General features: G+C 34.4%; 1 protein-coding gene across 1 annotated transcript in view; it reads right to left on the reverse strand.

Moving 5' to 3' along the window:
- Positions 1-250: 250 nt before the first annotated feature.
- Positions 251-13215, reverse strand: part of LOC133173466 (1-phosphatidylinositol 4,5-bisphosphate phosphodiesterase beta-4-like) — a 154042-nt gene continuing 141077 nt past the window's right edge. Inside the window, exons 29-33 of the mRNA XM_061308455.1 lie at positions 11103-11278; positions 10646-10747; positions 9240-9384; positions 8280-8377; positions 251-5833 (exon numbers count right to left, since the gene is read on the reverse strand). Coding sequence (XP_061164439.1) covers positions 8309-8377; positions 9240-9384; positions 10646-10747; positions 11103-11278 — 492 coding nt within the window. The 3' untranslated portion in view covers positions 251-5833; positions 8280-8308. The remainder of the gene's footprint in view (positions 5834-8279; positions 8378-9239; positions 9385-10645; positions 10748-11102; positions 11279-13215) is intronic.

Here is a 13215-nt window from a genome sequence, read left to right on the forward strand (position 1 = left end):
TTTTTGTGAAAAGGGCCACAGATGGTAGAATTTATGTTTGCGTTTCTTGCATATAATGCAAGATATAGTAATATTCTTCACATATTATATTTTGAGCATAAAAAGTCTATTGAAATGTGGAATAAAGTATTTCTCCATCCAATTCTATAGTAAATGTAACTGTATTTTGAGATGGTCCCTGAATATACCCGGATTGTAACTTTGCATGTACATTTAAGACAGTGTAGGCTACACATGGTATAAAAGTAGAGTGGTTTTCTTTTGTAGTTTAATACGCAAAAAAAAACAAACAAAAAAACAAAACAAAACAAAAAACAAGAGGCCCATGGGCCACATCGCTCACCTGAGCACATTGGCTAGGAAAAAAAGCAAAAATCAGTTCAGTATAAAGTTCAGGGGGGGGGGGGGGGTTGTTGAATTTTAAACTACCTGATGATCCTTTCATATCAATATAACAAATGGCTTTGCTGTTCTTGAGCAGCAGATTTTTTCCCATATATTCATTTGTAAAAATTTGATCCCCCATTGAGGCCCCACCCTACCTCCGGGGGCCCTCATTTGAACAAATTTCATTCAACACTACCAAAGGCTGCCTCCATATCAATTTGACTAATAATGGCTTTTCTGTTCTTGATAAAAAGATTTTTTCCTATATATTCCTCTGTAAACTTTGATTATGCATTGTGGCCCCACCCTACCCCCGGGGGTCATGATTTGCACAAACTTGTATCTACACTGCCTGAGGATGCTTCCATATAAATATGACCAATCATGGCTTTGCTGTTCTTAAGAAGAAGATTTTTAAAGATATTTTCCTGTATATTTCTAAGTGAAATTTTGATCCCCCATTTTGCCCCCCCCAACCCCCAGGGGTTATGATTTGAACAAACTTGAATGTACACTACCTGAGGATGCTTCCATATAAATATGACCAATCATGGCTTTACTGTTCTTAGGAAGAAGATTTTTAAAGTTTTTTCTATATACTCTTATGAAAAACTTTGATCCCCCATTATGGCCCCACCCTACCCCCGGGGCCCTCATTTGAACAAATTTCATTCTACACTACCCAAGGATGCCTCCATATCAATATGACTAATCATGGCTTTTCTGTTCTTGAGAAAAAGATTTTTTCCTATATATTCCTCTGTAAACTTTGATCACACATTGTGGCCCAACCCTACCTCCGGGGGTCATGATTTGAACAAAATTGAATCTACACTACCTGAGGATGCTTCCATATAAATATGACCAATCATGGCTTTGCTGTTCTTAAGAAGAAGCTTTTAAAGATATTTTCCTATATATTTCTACGTAAAACCTTGATCCCCATTGTGGCCCCACCCTATCCCCACCCGGGAAGGGGGGGGGGTCATCATTTGAACAAACTTGAATCTACACTACCTGAGGATGCTTCCATTTAAATATGACTAATCATGGCTTTGCTGGAAGATTTTTAAAGATATTTTCCTTATATTCTATGTAAAACTTTGATCCCCCATTGTGGCCCCACCCTACCCCCAGGGGTCATGATTTGAACAAACTTGAATCTACACTACTTGAGGATGATTCCATTTAAATATGACCAATCATGGCTTTGCTGTTCTTAAGAAGAAGATTTTTAAAGATATTTTCCTATATATTTCTATGTAAAACTTTGATCCCTCATTGTGGCCCACCCTACCCCGGGGGTCATCATTTGAACAACTTGAATCTACACTACCTGAGGATGCTTCCATTTAAATATGACCAATCATGGCTTTGCTGTTCTTAAGAAGAAGACTTTTAAAGATATTTTCCTATATATTTCTATGTATAACTTTGATCCCCCATTGTGGCCCCACCCTACCCCCAGGGGTAATGATTTGAACAAACTTGAATCTACACTACTTGAGGATGATTCCATTTAAATATGACCAATCATGGCTTTGCTGTTCTTAAGAAGAAAATTTTTAAAGATATTTTCCTATATATTTCTATGTAAAACTTTGATCCCTCATTGTGGCCCCACCCTACCCCCGGGGGTCATCATTTGAACAAACTTGAATCTACACAACTTGAGGATGTTCCCCTATAAATATGACCAACCATGGCTTTGCTGTTCTTAAGAAGAAGATTTTTAAAGATATTTTCCTATATATTTCTATGTAAAACTTTGATTCCCCATTGTGGCCCCACCCTACCCCCAGGGGTCATGATTTGAACAAACTTGAATCTACACTACCTGAAGATGTTTCCACATAAGTTTCATTTTTCCTGGCCCAGTGGTTCTCGAGAAGAAGATTTTTAAATGATGCCATTAGTTTTTCACTAATTCCTAATTATCTCCCCTTGAAAGAGGGCGTAGCCCTTCATTTGAACAAACTTGAATCCCCTTCACCCAAGGATGCTTTGTGGCAAGTTTGGTTGAATTTGGCCCAGTGGTTCTTGAGAAGAAGTCAAAAATGTGAAAAGTTTACAGACAGACAGACGGACGCTGGACAAAATGTGATCAGAAAAGCTCACTTGAGCCTTCGGCTCAGGTGAGCTAAAAAAACAAAACAAATAAACAAACCAAATAAAGACGTCAGATTCCTTAAACATTGTATTTACATATAGTTCACTTGAAAGTGAATCTCAAATAGCTTATATTTGGCTTTGGATAACCTTGATTTTTTTCAATTATGAACACAAATGAGCCTCATAATATTCAAAAAAAGGAAGTTTACTTGACAAGTATAAAACACACAAATATATGCTAAACTTTATGTAATAAAATTATTTTTCATCATCTAACAAAAGAAACAAGAGTATTGAAAATATAATTACATGATACAGAGACTGATCAAGACAAATTCATTCCAAGTCCAAATGATTATTTCACTTTAAGAGTGTAAACAGATCTAAGCTAAAATAAAATCAGCTGCATATTTCTTGTAGAAGTGGGGTACTGGATCATTTTAAACCTATTATTGTTGCAGAGACTTCTAATAAATATATATATCCAATTTAATACACACAAATGCCTCTTGAGTGGCAATTTCTGGAGATGGCCTTAAGGTCACCTAATACAATCTATAAAGGATCCATAGAATTGCAATTTGAAATTGTATAAATAAAGTAAAATAAATTGATAGAGGAGATACTTGCAACTGTTCAAAAACAAGAGAGTATCAATGAACAGTTAGTCTAGTAGTCTACAACAACTCTGAAAGTAGATTTCCTTGCCCATTTTTGCCTGTCACCAAACTCTAACCAATGCAATACTTCAGAATGAAATTACAGCAAATTCAGAATCCTTGTAACTAGATTCTCCTGGCATTCAGTAATATGTGTTTTTTTGTTGTTGTCTTTTTTTTAACCTTATTTTTAATTATTTATTACTCACAAGTCTACCTGACCATCTGACCATTAAAAACTACATAAAAAGTTTTTGGTATAATTCTTTTATTTAAGTGACCTGTAGAACCCATTATTTCCTTTATTCAAGTGACCTATTAAAATTTATTTTATATATTTTATTCAAGTGACCCATGAAAACACTTATCTACAGTGATGATTCATCATAGGCCAATACTCAAAGTGAAATAACTGATTTAAAAGTACATGTACAGTAAAAAATTTCCCTACAAGATCAATAGCACCAGAACCCCTGACCCAGCAGTCATGAATTTCACCATTCTGGTAAAAACACCCTTGCACATATAAACAAACAGAATGTATTTGGTTTACCAGCTTAATGCCCAGGAGCAGAGATGGAGGATTTTTAAAGAATTAATGAATTTTACTACATAATCAACACAGCCTCTTTCTAACACCAAGACCCTGACTTAGGAGCCATGATTTTCACAATCTAGGAAGAGGATCTACTGTTCATCATAACTATGTACTTAGTTTGTCTATTTTTAAAAAAAAAAAATGAATTTATGAATTTTCACTATATGTTCAAAATAGCCTCAGCCTAACATCAGAACCCCGGACCCACCAGGGGCCATGAATTTCACAATTTGGAAGAGGCACCCTTTCTCATCATATCAATGCATTTACATGTAGTTTGTCTGTTAAATGTACAGGAGAGATTTTAAAGAATTTCTGAATGTTCACCAAATGATCAACAGACCCCTAACACTAGAATCCCTGACCCTGGAGCCATGGATATTACAATTTTAAAAGGGGAACCAATGCTTATGTAGCTGCAGATCTGTAATTCTTTGGTCTGAAAAAATAGGGATGGACAACCAGAGATCTACAGTTACCACCCATTGAAAAAAAATTGTATATTTATTGCACATAAAAAGTGCACAGTTTCTCAATCTATTTCTCCATATACTTAATTTGCCATCTCAAAATACTACTAACCCTAGCCCGTGCTTCTAACATATTGTATACCATGTCCATAATAAAACATTCCTCATAACAGCTATTAATAGTCCTCCTGGACCTGTAATTGAGACCAATGAAAATTTCAATTATATAAACTGCCATTTTGAGTGGCAAGACAATTTGGTCCAACATGCTTTGTGCAGATGTCAACTGGGTGGCTCTGTGGTCTGTGAATATTTTTTTTTTTCAGAGAGCTACAGTTCTTAAGCTAAATGTTTATCTTATGCATACAAACAGTTTGACTGATAATTTTGGTCCAACCCCTCAGGCCTGGGGAGGCAGAGATAAGAAAACCATGTTACATGTTCCATTTGACCCATGAACGTTATATACCAAAATTGGTTGAAATTAGTTTTGCAGTTCTGAAGAAGAGCAGTGTTTGAAAATGTAAAACCAATGAATAACACACAGCAATGGACAAAAACAGATAGCAGTAGGTCACCTGAGAGATTCAGGTGACCTAAAAATAAAGTAGGTCACTTTGACCTACTTTTGAATTTATACACCATGGGGCCCCAAGTCACATTACCTTTTTAGCTTTAGTGACCCAGCAGGACACAGTATTCATATATATATATATATAGGCGGTCACTGTGACCTACTTCCTGGTTTACATACCGAGAGGCTCGAAGATAATTCAAATAACAAGGATGATTATCTTAGGCATCACATTGTCCAAGATATTCATTTAATACAATTCAAAAAGTAGGTCACTGTCACCTGCATATGGATTACCATATCCAAGGTCCTAATGTGCATCAGCTGACAAGATTTGATGATCCTAGTCCCTGAAGAGGGGAAATATCAAAATTTTCTAACAAAGTATCATTTTAAGTCAATTCTGAAGTGGCTTTAAGACAAAGCCCTTTGTCCTAGTGTGATGGTTTAAATTTTCAGCAACAGTATAAATGTCTTTTCACATCAAAAGCATTATTCTACAGGCCTTGGTGGATTATTCACAAAATTATAATTCTGAAAACAGACCTTATAAACATACCTAAAAATTGGCTATAAAATAACAGAGACAGTGATAAAAGAACATTCTTATTAAAATTAATAGCGAAAAAGATAATTTTCATATACAATCATAAATTCAAATATATAAGGTCTATACACAATAAACACCATACATTGTAAATGCTATAAAAATAATAACTCTATGTCAACAATGGAAGAAGTATACAGCATATCATCAACCCAACATACTTCACAGTAACAACATAATGAAAGAGAAGGAGAAAAAAAAATAATTTCAACAACCCTATCTGTACAAAATCAATGAGACAAATTCAAAGTAAGTGTAAATCAATAGAAAATGGAAGTACAGGTAACAAGGGAAACTAAGTTGTTCATATTCTTTGGCAACAAATTTCCAGTCTTTGTATAAATGCTTATTTGAAGCTGGCACGTGGGATCTGACAGATAGGACTATAATCACTGACACAATGGCAATCAGAACACAGACCATTTTCTACAAAGAAAAGAAAGATATGTAGTAAAGAAACAAAACTACATAAAAATAAATGTCCTTAATTCTACTAATTGTTGACGGATCCATCTGCCTCTTCTTGTAGCACTTTATATCCCGGAGGCTCCATCTTCGGTACTAGAGGAATATGCAGCTGTGCCATCTGCATATTTTGGAAATTAAATGATGATATTTTCGTATATGTTTATTTTTGTACTTTTTCTCCCAACTAGAAGTTAATTACCTGAGATCAGGAGCTTGTTGTAGAAGTGGGAGTATGTGTTCAAAAGTATGACTATTATTTCACCAGAACTCTCTGGTGAGACTTTAGCTCTATTGGTGTGTACTTATAATAAAGAAAAGATGTATCTTAGTACAGTCTAATCAGATCAGAACTGTATGAGAAGTAGCATTCTAAAAGAATTTCAAAGATATTTCTTTTTTTAGTAACCATGGCAACACCATTTGTCAAAATAAAAAAACTAACAAATAGAATTATTTATGTACAGTATACTTGTGTACCAAATCTTTAAAATTGGACCAAAACTACAGGAGGAGTAGCATTTTGAAAGAATTTTGAAGAAATTTCTAATTTTAGTAACCAGGGCAACACTCTTTACCAAAATCGAAAACAGATAAAAAGAATTATGTATCTTAGTACAGTGTGCTTGTGTACCAAGTCTTATTGAAATTGGACCAAAATTGTAGGAGGAGTAGTGTTTTGAAAAATTGCTACAGACAGACAGGACAGACTACGTACACCCTACTATCACATAAGCTCTTCTGGTCTCACACCAGTAGAGCTAAAAAAAGTAGGTCACAGTGACCTACTTTTGAATGGACACATCTCAGAGCCCTAAGATGTAACAAATATTAAGATTTGTTGACCTTGCATGTCCTAGTTTTCAAAATATATAAGTGAAAAGAAAATATTTCCCTGTAAAATTCAGAAAGTAAATCAGAGATCCAGGTTTTAGTTGACACACCCTGAGACCCCAACATGATGCACCATTTGACTGGCAAAGTAGACAGATGATCCAAGGCTTTATCCTGTTCAAGATATGCATCTTAAACAATTTGAAAATGAGTAACTTTTAAATTCCCAAATTAAGTAATGGTGACTTTTTTTTGATCAACATTCTCTGCATGGGGCCTTATGATGCATATACTGACAAAATTTGCTGATCCTGGTCTTTATATTGGGAAAAAATAAAGTTTTAATAAAATATCATTAAAGGACTTATCGCATGATCTTTCAAAAATCGTAATTTTATGAAAAATATTATCTACAACCTTGTTTATTAAAATAATGAATACAATAAACGTTGTTGAAAGCATATTTTAAGAGATACTGAGAGTTGAAATTCAAATATGGCAATATGCATATTTCAGTCGGATTTCGGCGAAATGCTGCTCTGACGTCATAGGCGATAATTCAGTGATAGAGAGATGAGAATATGCACACCATTAGAGGAGTTATCAATGACAAATGCAGCTTAATTATGAGAAATGCTGGAAAAAATTAATTCCTAACGTGCTTTTCAACTACTATAGAAACATTAACTAGTTCTAAGGTATAAGGCTTTTGAGATATTTTCGTTATTTATTCCAAACATTTAGAATCTGTAGTTCCGATTATGGCGATGTTTCGTGAACTGGAAATTATTTTTTCAAGACCGCCTTCCTTTACAAAACATATGAAGGCATACTTGCATAAATTAATGTTATGTTAAAAACGAAGAATAACAAAGTTATATAATGTTAAATTTGTGAATCAAATAAGTTAATACATGTGATAAGATGACAAATCAAATTGTATTGTGATGGCCAGTTTCTTGTCTTCGCCGCATCTCTCTCACTATCGTCGCTGCTATTTTTACAATGTTAACAAATTTTTCAGATTTTTTCTTGCTGACAATTCTAACATATAAGGTTGGTTATTCAATTTCATATCGATAAAATCAGTGATTTGATCGTCCACAATGCAGAAAATTCAGGATGTATCGCGTATATTTTAGTAAGATTAACGTGAAGAGCTGATCAGCCATTGTCGCCTTTGACGTCACAGGGTCACGTGATCGCTATCTAATTAACTTAGATTTTTAATTCAGGGGTTTTTATTTGAGTCAATAATTGGTTAATTACCGCGGTTTATCTGCAGTAAAAACATAGAATTTATAACCTGTGGTCATAAGGAATGTAATACGCTTTTAATTTCAAATAATTTAGAAACATGCGATAAGTCCTTTAAAGGTCAACATTTAAGTGGCTTTGAGACCACACACACTGCATAAATGGCACAGCATTAGCTCTTTGAGCCTTTGGCTAATAAGAGCTTAAAATAATCAAATAGGCAATAGGGAACAGCATAAAAAATCCCTGTTTTTGAAGCTTTTCATAACCCTATATTTTAGTTTATAGAAAGGTTAAATCCATAGAGCATAATCACCTTACAAGTCTCCATTTTTCACCTCCTCATCAAACATCCGTCTCTGGACGGGCTGCTAGTTTCACCTCCTCAAACATCATCTCTACTTTTTCTACCTCCTGAGCAAAAGAGAAACTGAACTTATACTCATGGGACAAAATGTAACAAGAGACTCAAGGGCCTAATATCACTCTTCTGATAAATTGCACAAGAGTCACTGTCACCTACTTCTGAATTGGCAAATAATGGGGGTACAAGACACCAAAATCCATCAACTGACAAGATTGGTGATTTTTTGCCTCATAGTATCTGAAATATTTGGCTAAAATGCATTAAAAATGAAAAACTGTAAACTTCATGAAGTAGGTCATTGTGACCTTCTTTTTCTTTGACATACTAAGAAGCATCAAGATGCATCAACTGACAATGTTTCACGTTTTTAGGCTTCAACCTTCCAAGAGAGCATCTTAAAACAATTTGACCATGAATGATTGCAAAATTCAAACATAGGTAATCAAGATTACAGAGCTCAACAAAACGAATGTTATCTTTAAGTAAAGCACAGTTCCACACTAAACAAATAATCTACTAGTGCACATCTCTAGATGCAACATTTATGCAGTTTTAGTCCAGGCAGGGTTTGCATTTAATCCAGTATTATTCAGGGTATGAAAGGCAGTTTTGCTGAAATCTAGGCATTTCAGATATCTGGATGCTCCACCTATCTGGACTATTTGGACTTGGAACCAAAGCGTCCGGATAAACGAGGCTCCACTGTATGTGCTTTGACCTTGACTTCTGATCATTGCTCATTTTCTCTACAGGTAAAGTAAGAGTCAGCTGATAGGGCCAAGGGGAGAGAAAAGATGCTCTGGACAAGTGATATATATACATGTATATACATATATATATTGAATGGTTTGACTGATAACTGTAGGGCACCAGAAGAGTGGGGCCCTAATGAATTAGAGCAATCTTTACTTTTGTGCACTCCTGCATGAACTTCTCCATCATCTGTTGATGTTTCTGAAACAGCTTCTCTATTTGTTTTGACTGTCTTATTTTCAATCTCTTACGTTCATCTGTGAATCTTTTGATGTTATTTTCACTAATTTCTTTAATCCTCCTAAAAAATAGATAAAAAAATTAATTCTCATCGAACCATTAAAAAAAAAATTGTTCAAGAAGAAACTTAAGGAGGCTCATTACACCACTTTTTGATGACGTACTACACAGAAAAATAAACCTCCATTGTTTCGCCCGTTTTCTCCTGGGGACGAATTGTACAGGTTCGCTTTGCTGATGATCCAAATCTTTAAAACGCTCTAAAAATAGACTACATGCGGTGTTGTAAACAATGAGAACAAGATAACGGATTCATTATAAATCACAAACGAAGAAGGGTTATTTTTAAGTAGAGACCAAAGAGAATGACAGTCAAATCTTCGCTACCCAAGTAGTGTACAATTTCATGGCGAAAGCAGCAAGTTCTACCACTGACAACATGTACGTATAGAGGAAAATCGAGTTGAAATCTACAACCTCGTTGAAATAAATTATAATTGACTTGCGCTTTTAGAGTACTGTACTCTTGTTGGTTTGTGTGCTTGTCTTTTTTTCTTTAAAAAATGTATATTCATTCTAGAAATTTTAGTTTATTCTGAGTCCGATATGTTCAACCGTTCCTGAGTGTTTTGAGTCAGGGGGATTTAGGAAAGATAACTCTTGCAAGTGGACTTTTTATTCCAATTATTTTTTAAATTTGAATTTTCATTTCCTTAAAACATTTTTCATTCAATTTGTCACTTGTTATTCATAAATATACATTCCTTGTCTACTTATAACTGATTTTCCAAATTATTCATGCAAAAATTAAGAAGAAAATCACATTGATTCTTTTTTGGGAGAAAATTATTTTTTCTTATAAAAATAATGTTGATTATTATGAAGTGTTATTATATTGCCTACATAACTGAAGATGATATCCATCACTTGACACTGAGATTCTTGCAATACTATCAATCAGAAACTTGAAAAAGAACATTTAACCAAAATCAGAAAAAAGATTAAAAAATCTTTAAAAAATATTTATCCTATCATAACCTCCATTCGTATATTTGAAATCTTCATAATAACTGGTGCTGTAACGAAATCTAAAATAAACTGTGGGTGTAATGAGCCTCCTTAAGCCCATCGTTTAATGTGAACTGAACAAAATGCCCAATTTTATTGACTTTTAATATGTAAAAATGACTTTTTTAAATTGTGTTAATTTTTCTGTATCCTATTAAATTAAGCTAAAATATTTTTTTCTGTAGAGTACAGATCAAACACTGTGAAATGTTTTCCAAATGTATATGTTTATTATAGACAAGGGAAACACTAACCTCTCTCTCTCAGCCTTGGCTTTGATTGTCTTATCATTCATCACAGCTTTGCTCGACTCCATGGATTGTTTGGACTGTTTTATTGTTAATTCCTTCTCCTCTCTACTTGACAAAGAAGAATAAAATAAAAATTTAAGTAAAATGTATTCGGACCAAAGATTATGTTTCAACATGCATTGCATTTTCAAGAGAGCTCCATGAGCCACAACACTCAGACATCAATAAATTTGAATCTACACTTTAGTTGCCTTAAAGATTCTGGACAAGAACATGAAATCGTGAAAAATTTTACGATAACATTAACAATGACAGACACATTTTGAGCAGAAAGGCCTTTGCCTCAAATGAGCTACAAACTGATTCCATTACTTAGACATTCGAGTCTACTACATATGACAACAGATTCCATGCATTACTTAGATAACTGTGACTCAATGTATCAATAAGCGAGTCTGACCTGTCATTAAGCACCTCCTGCTCTTTGATCTGAACTTGCTGAGCTGCTTCAAACAGTTTTTTTAGAAGGACATTCTGTTGAACTACATGTTCCTTAAGAAGATCATGTTCTTCTTTCAACTGTCTAAGAGAAACATCTGACCACTCCTTAGTGTGCTTTGTAACCATCTCTGAAATCTGATTAAAATTAGAATTAAAAATTGTATTTCTCTTTTTCATAACTTTTACATGTACTGCTTACATAATTCTTCAGTGAATATGAAAATAAACAAGAGGCCCAAGGGCCTTAACGGTCACCTGAGTACAACAATTTAGAGGATCCATAAACTGATAAATGAAGCTTTGTTGCCCAAAAGCAAGAAAAATAGTATGACTAGCATCAACAAAATAATTGGTCTAGTATCTAATCTATCTGTCCCCCATTTATCACTATTACCATGCAAACTTTTAACAAAATATCTATTTTTAACCACATATTATTACCTCTCACATTGGCCTCACTTGGCCTTTGAAGAACATTTAAAAAGATAAGTTATTTGTGTTTCACTTTTATTCATCTATCATTTCCAAGTATACTGTCAACCAACTATTATTCGCTTCAACTTTTATTCGCGATTCGTCAGTTTAAAATCAATCCGCAACAATTAATTTTCGCGACTGAGGAAACATTATCTACAAATACAAGGAAAAATAAATAGTTCGCGGCGATTAATATTCGCGAGTTAAAGTAGGTCGCGAAAATCGCGAATATTTCTCGCACGCGAATAAAAGTTGGTTTACAGTACCTGATCTTTAAAACTATGAAAGTACTTTTTGTATTATACAATAAATGTTCTTGCATAATTCTCTTATTCTACTAACCTTTCAAATACATTATCTACAGTGATTAATTATCAAAGGTGAATGGCAAAGGGGAATAACTTCACTCCGGTCCGTAGAATACAAATTAATAGAGCCCTGGCCAGGACCAGAACACTTGACTAAATGGTCTAGATGTTCAAAATTCTGGTAAAAATACCCTTGCTTATTAAAACTTTTACTCTGTTTGCCTCCTTTATGCCCAGGACCAGAGAAGGTTTTCAAAGAAATAATGCAATTTCACTATTGATTTAACACAACCCTACCCCAACACTAGAACCCATGACCCAGGGTCATGAAATTTACATATTTGGATAAATACATTAATCATCATAACCATGCAATTAGTTGAAGATTTTCAAAGAATTCACACATCTTCACTATATTATCAATAGACCCTCCCCCCCCCACCTCCCCACCCCTAGAGAAACAACAGAACCCCTGGGACCACAAGTTTTAAAAATTTTCTAAAAGCATCCTTGCTTATCATAACTATACACTTGTTTCTTTGCTTTATAACCAGGAGTAGAAAAAATATTTTGAAAGAAATTATTAATTTTCACTATATAATCAATAGAGCCCCCCTTCACCAGAACCCCTGACCCTGGGGCCATGAATTTCACAATTTTGGAAGAGGCAGCCATGCTCATCACAACCATGCATTCCTTTGTTAAATAATACCCAGAAGCAGAGAAGAAGATTTTCAAAGAATTGATGCATTTTCACTATATAATCAATATAGCCCCGCCCTAACACCAGAACCTCTGATCCAGGGGCCATAAAATTCACAATTTCTGAAGAGGCACTCTTGCTCATCATAACTATGTACTTAGTTAGTTTATTTAATACCCAGGAGCAGAGAAAAAGATTTTCAAAGATTTAATGCATTTTCACTATATAATCAATAGAAACCTGCCCTAACACCAGAACCCCTGACCCTGGGGCCATGAAATTCACAATTTTGAAAGCGGGACTCTCTTGCTCATCATAACTATGCATTCCTTTGTTTAAATAATACCCAGAAGCAGAGAAGAAGATTTTCGAAGAATTAAATGCATTAATTTTCACTATATAATCAATAGAGCCCCGCCCTAACACCTTTAACGGAACCCCTGATCCAGGGGCCATGAAATTCACAATTTTGGAAAAGGCAGCCACGCTCATCATAACTATGTACTTAGTTAGTTTATTTAATACTCAAGAGCAGAGAAAAAGATTTTCAAAGATTTAATGCATTTTCACTATATAATCAATAG

Source organism: Saccostrea echinata, unplaced genomic scaffold (genome assembly GCF_033153115.1).
Source record: "Saccostrea echinata isolate AGI-Se365-2 ecotype Australia unplaced genomic scaffold, CSIRO_AGI_Sech_v1 ptg000002l, whole genome shotgun sequence".
In the NCBI taxonomy this organism is placed as follows: Eukaryota; Metazoa; Mollusca; class Bivalvia; order Ostreida; family Ostreidae; genus Saccostrea; species Saccostrea echinata.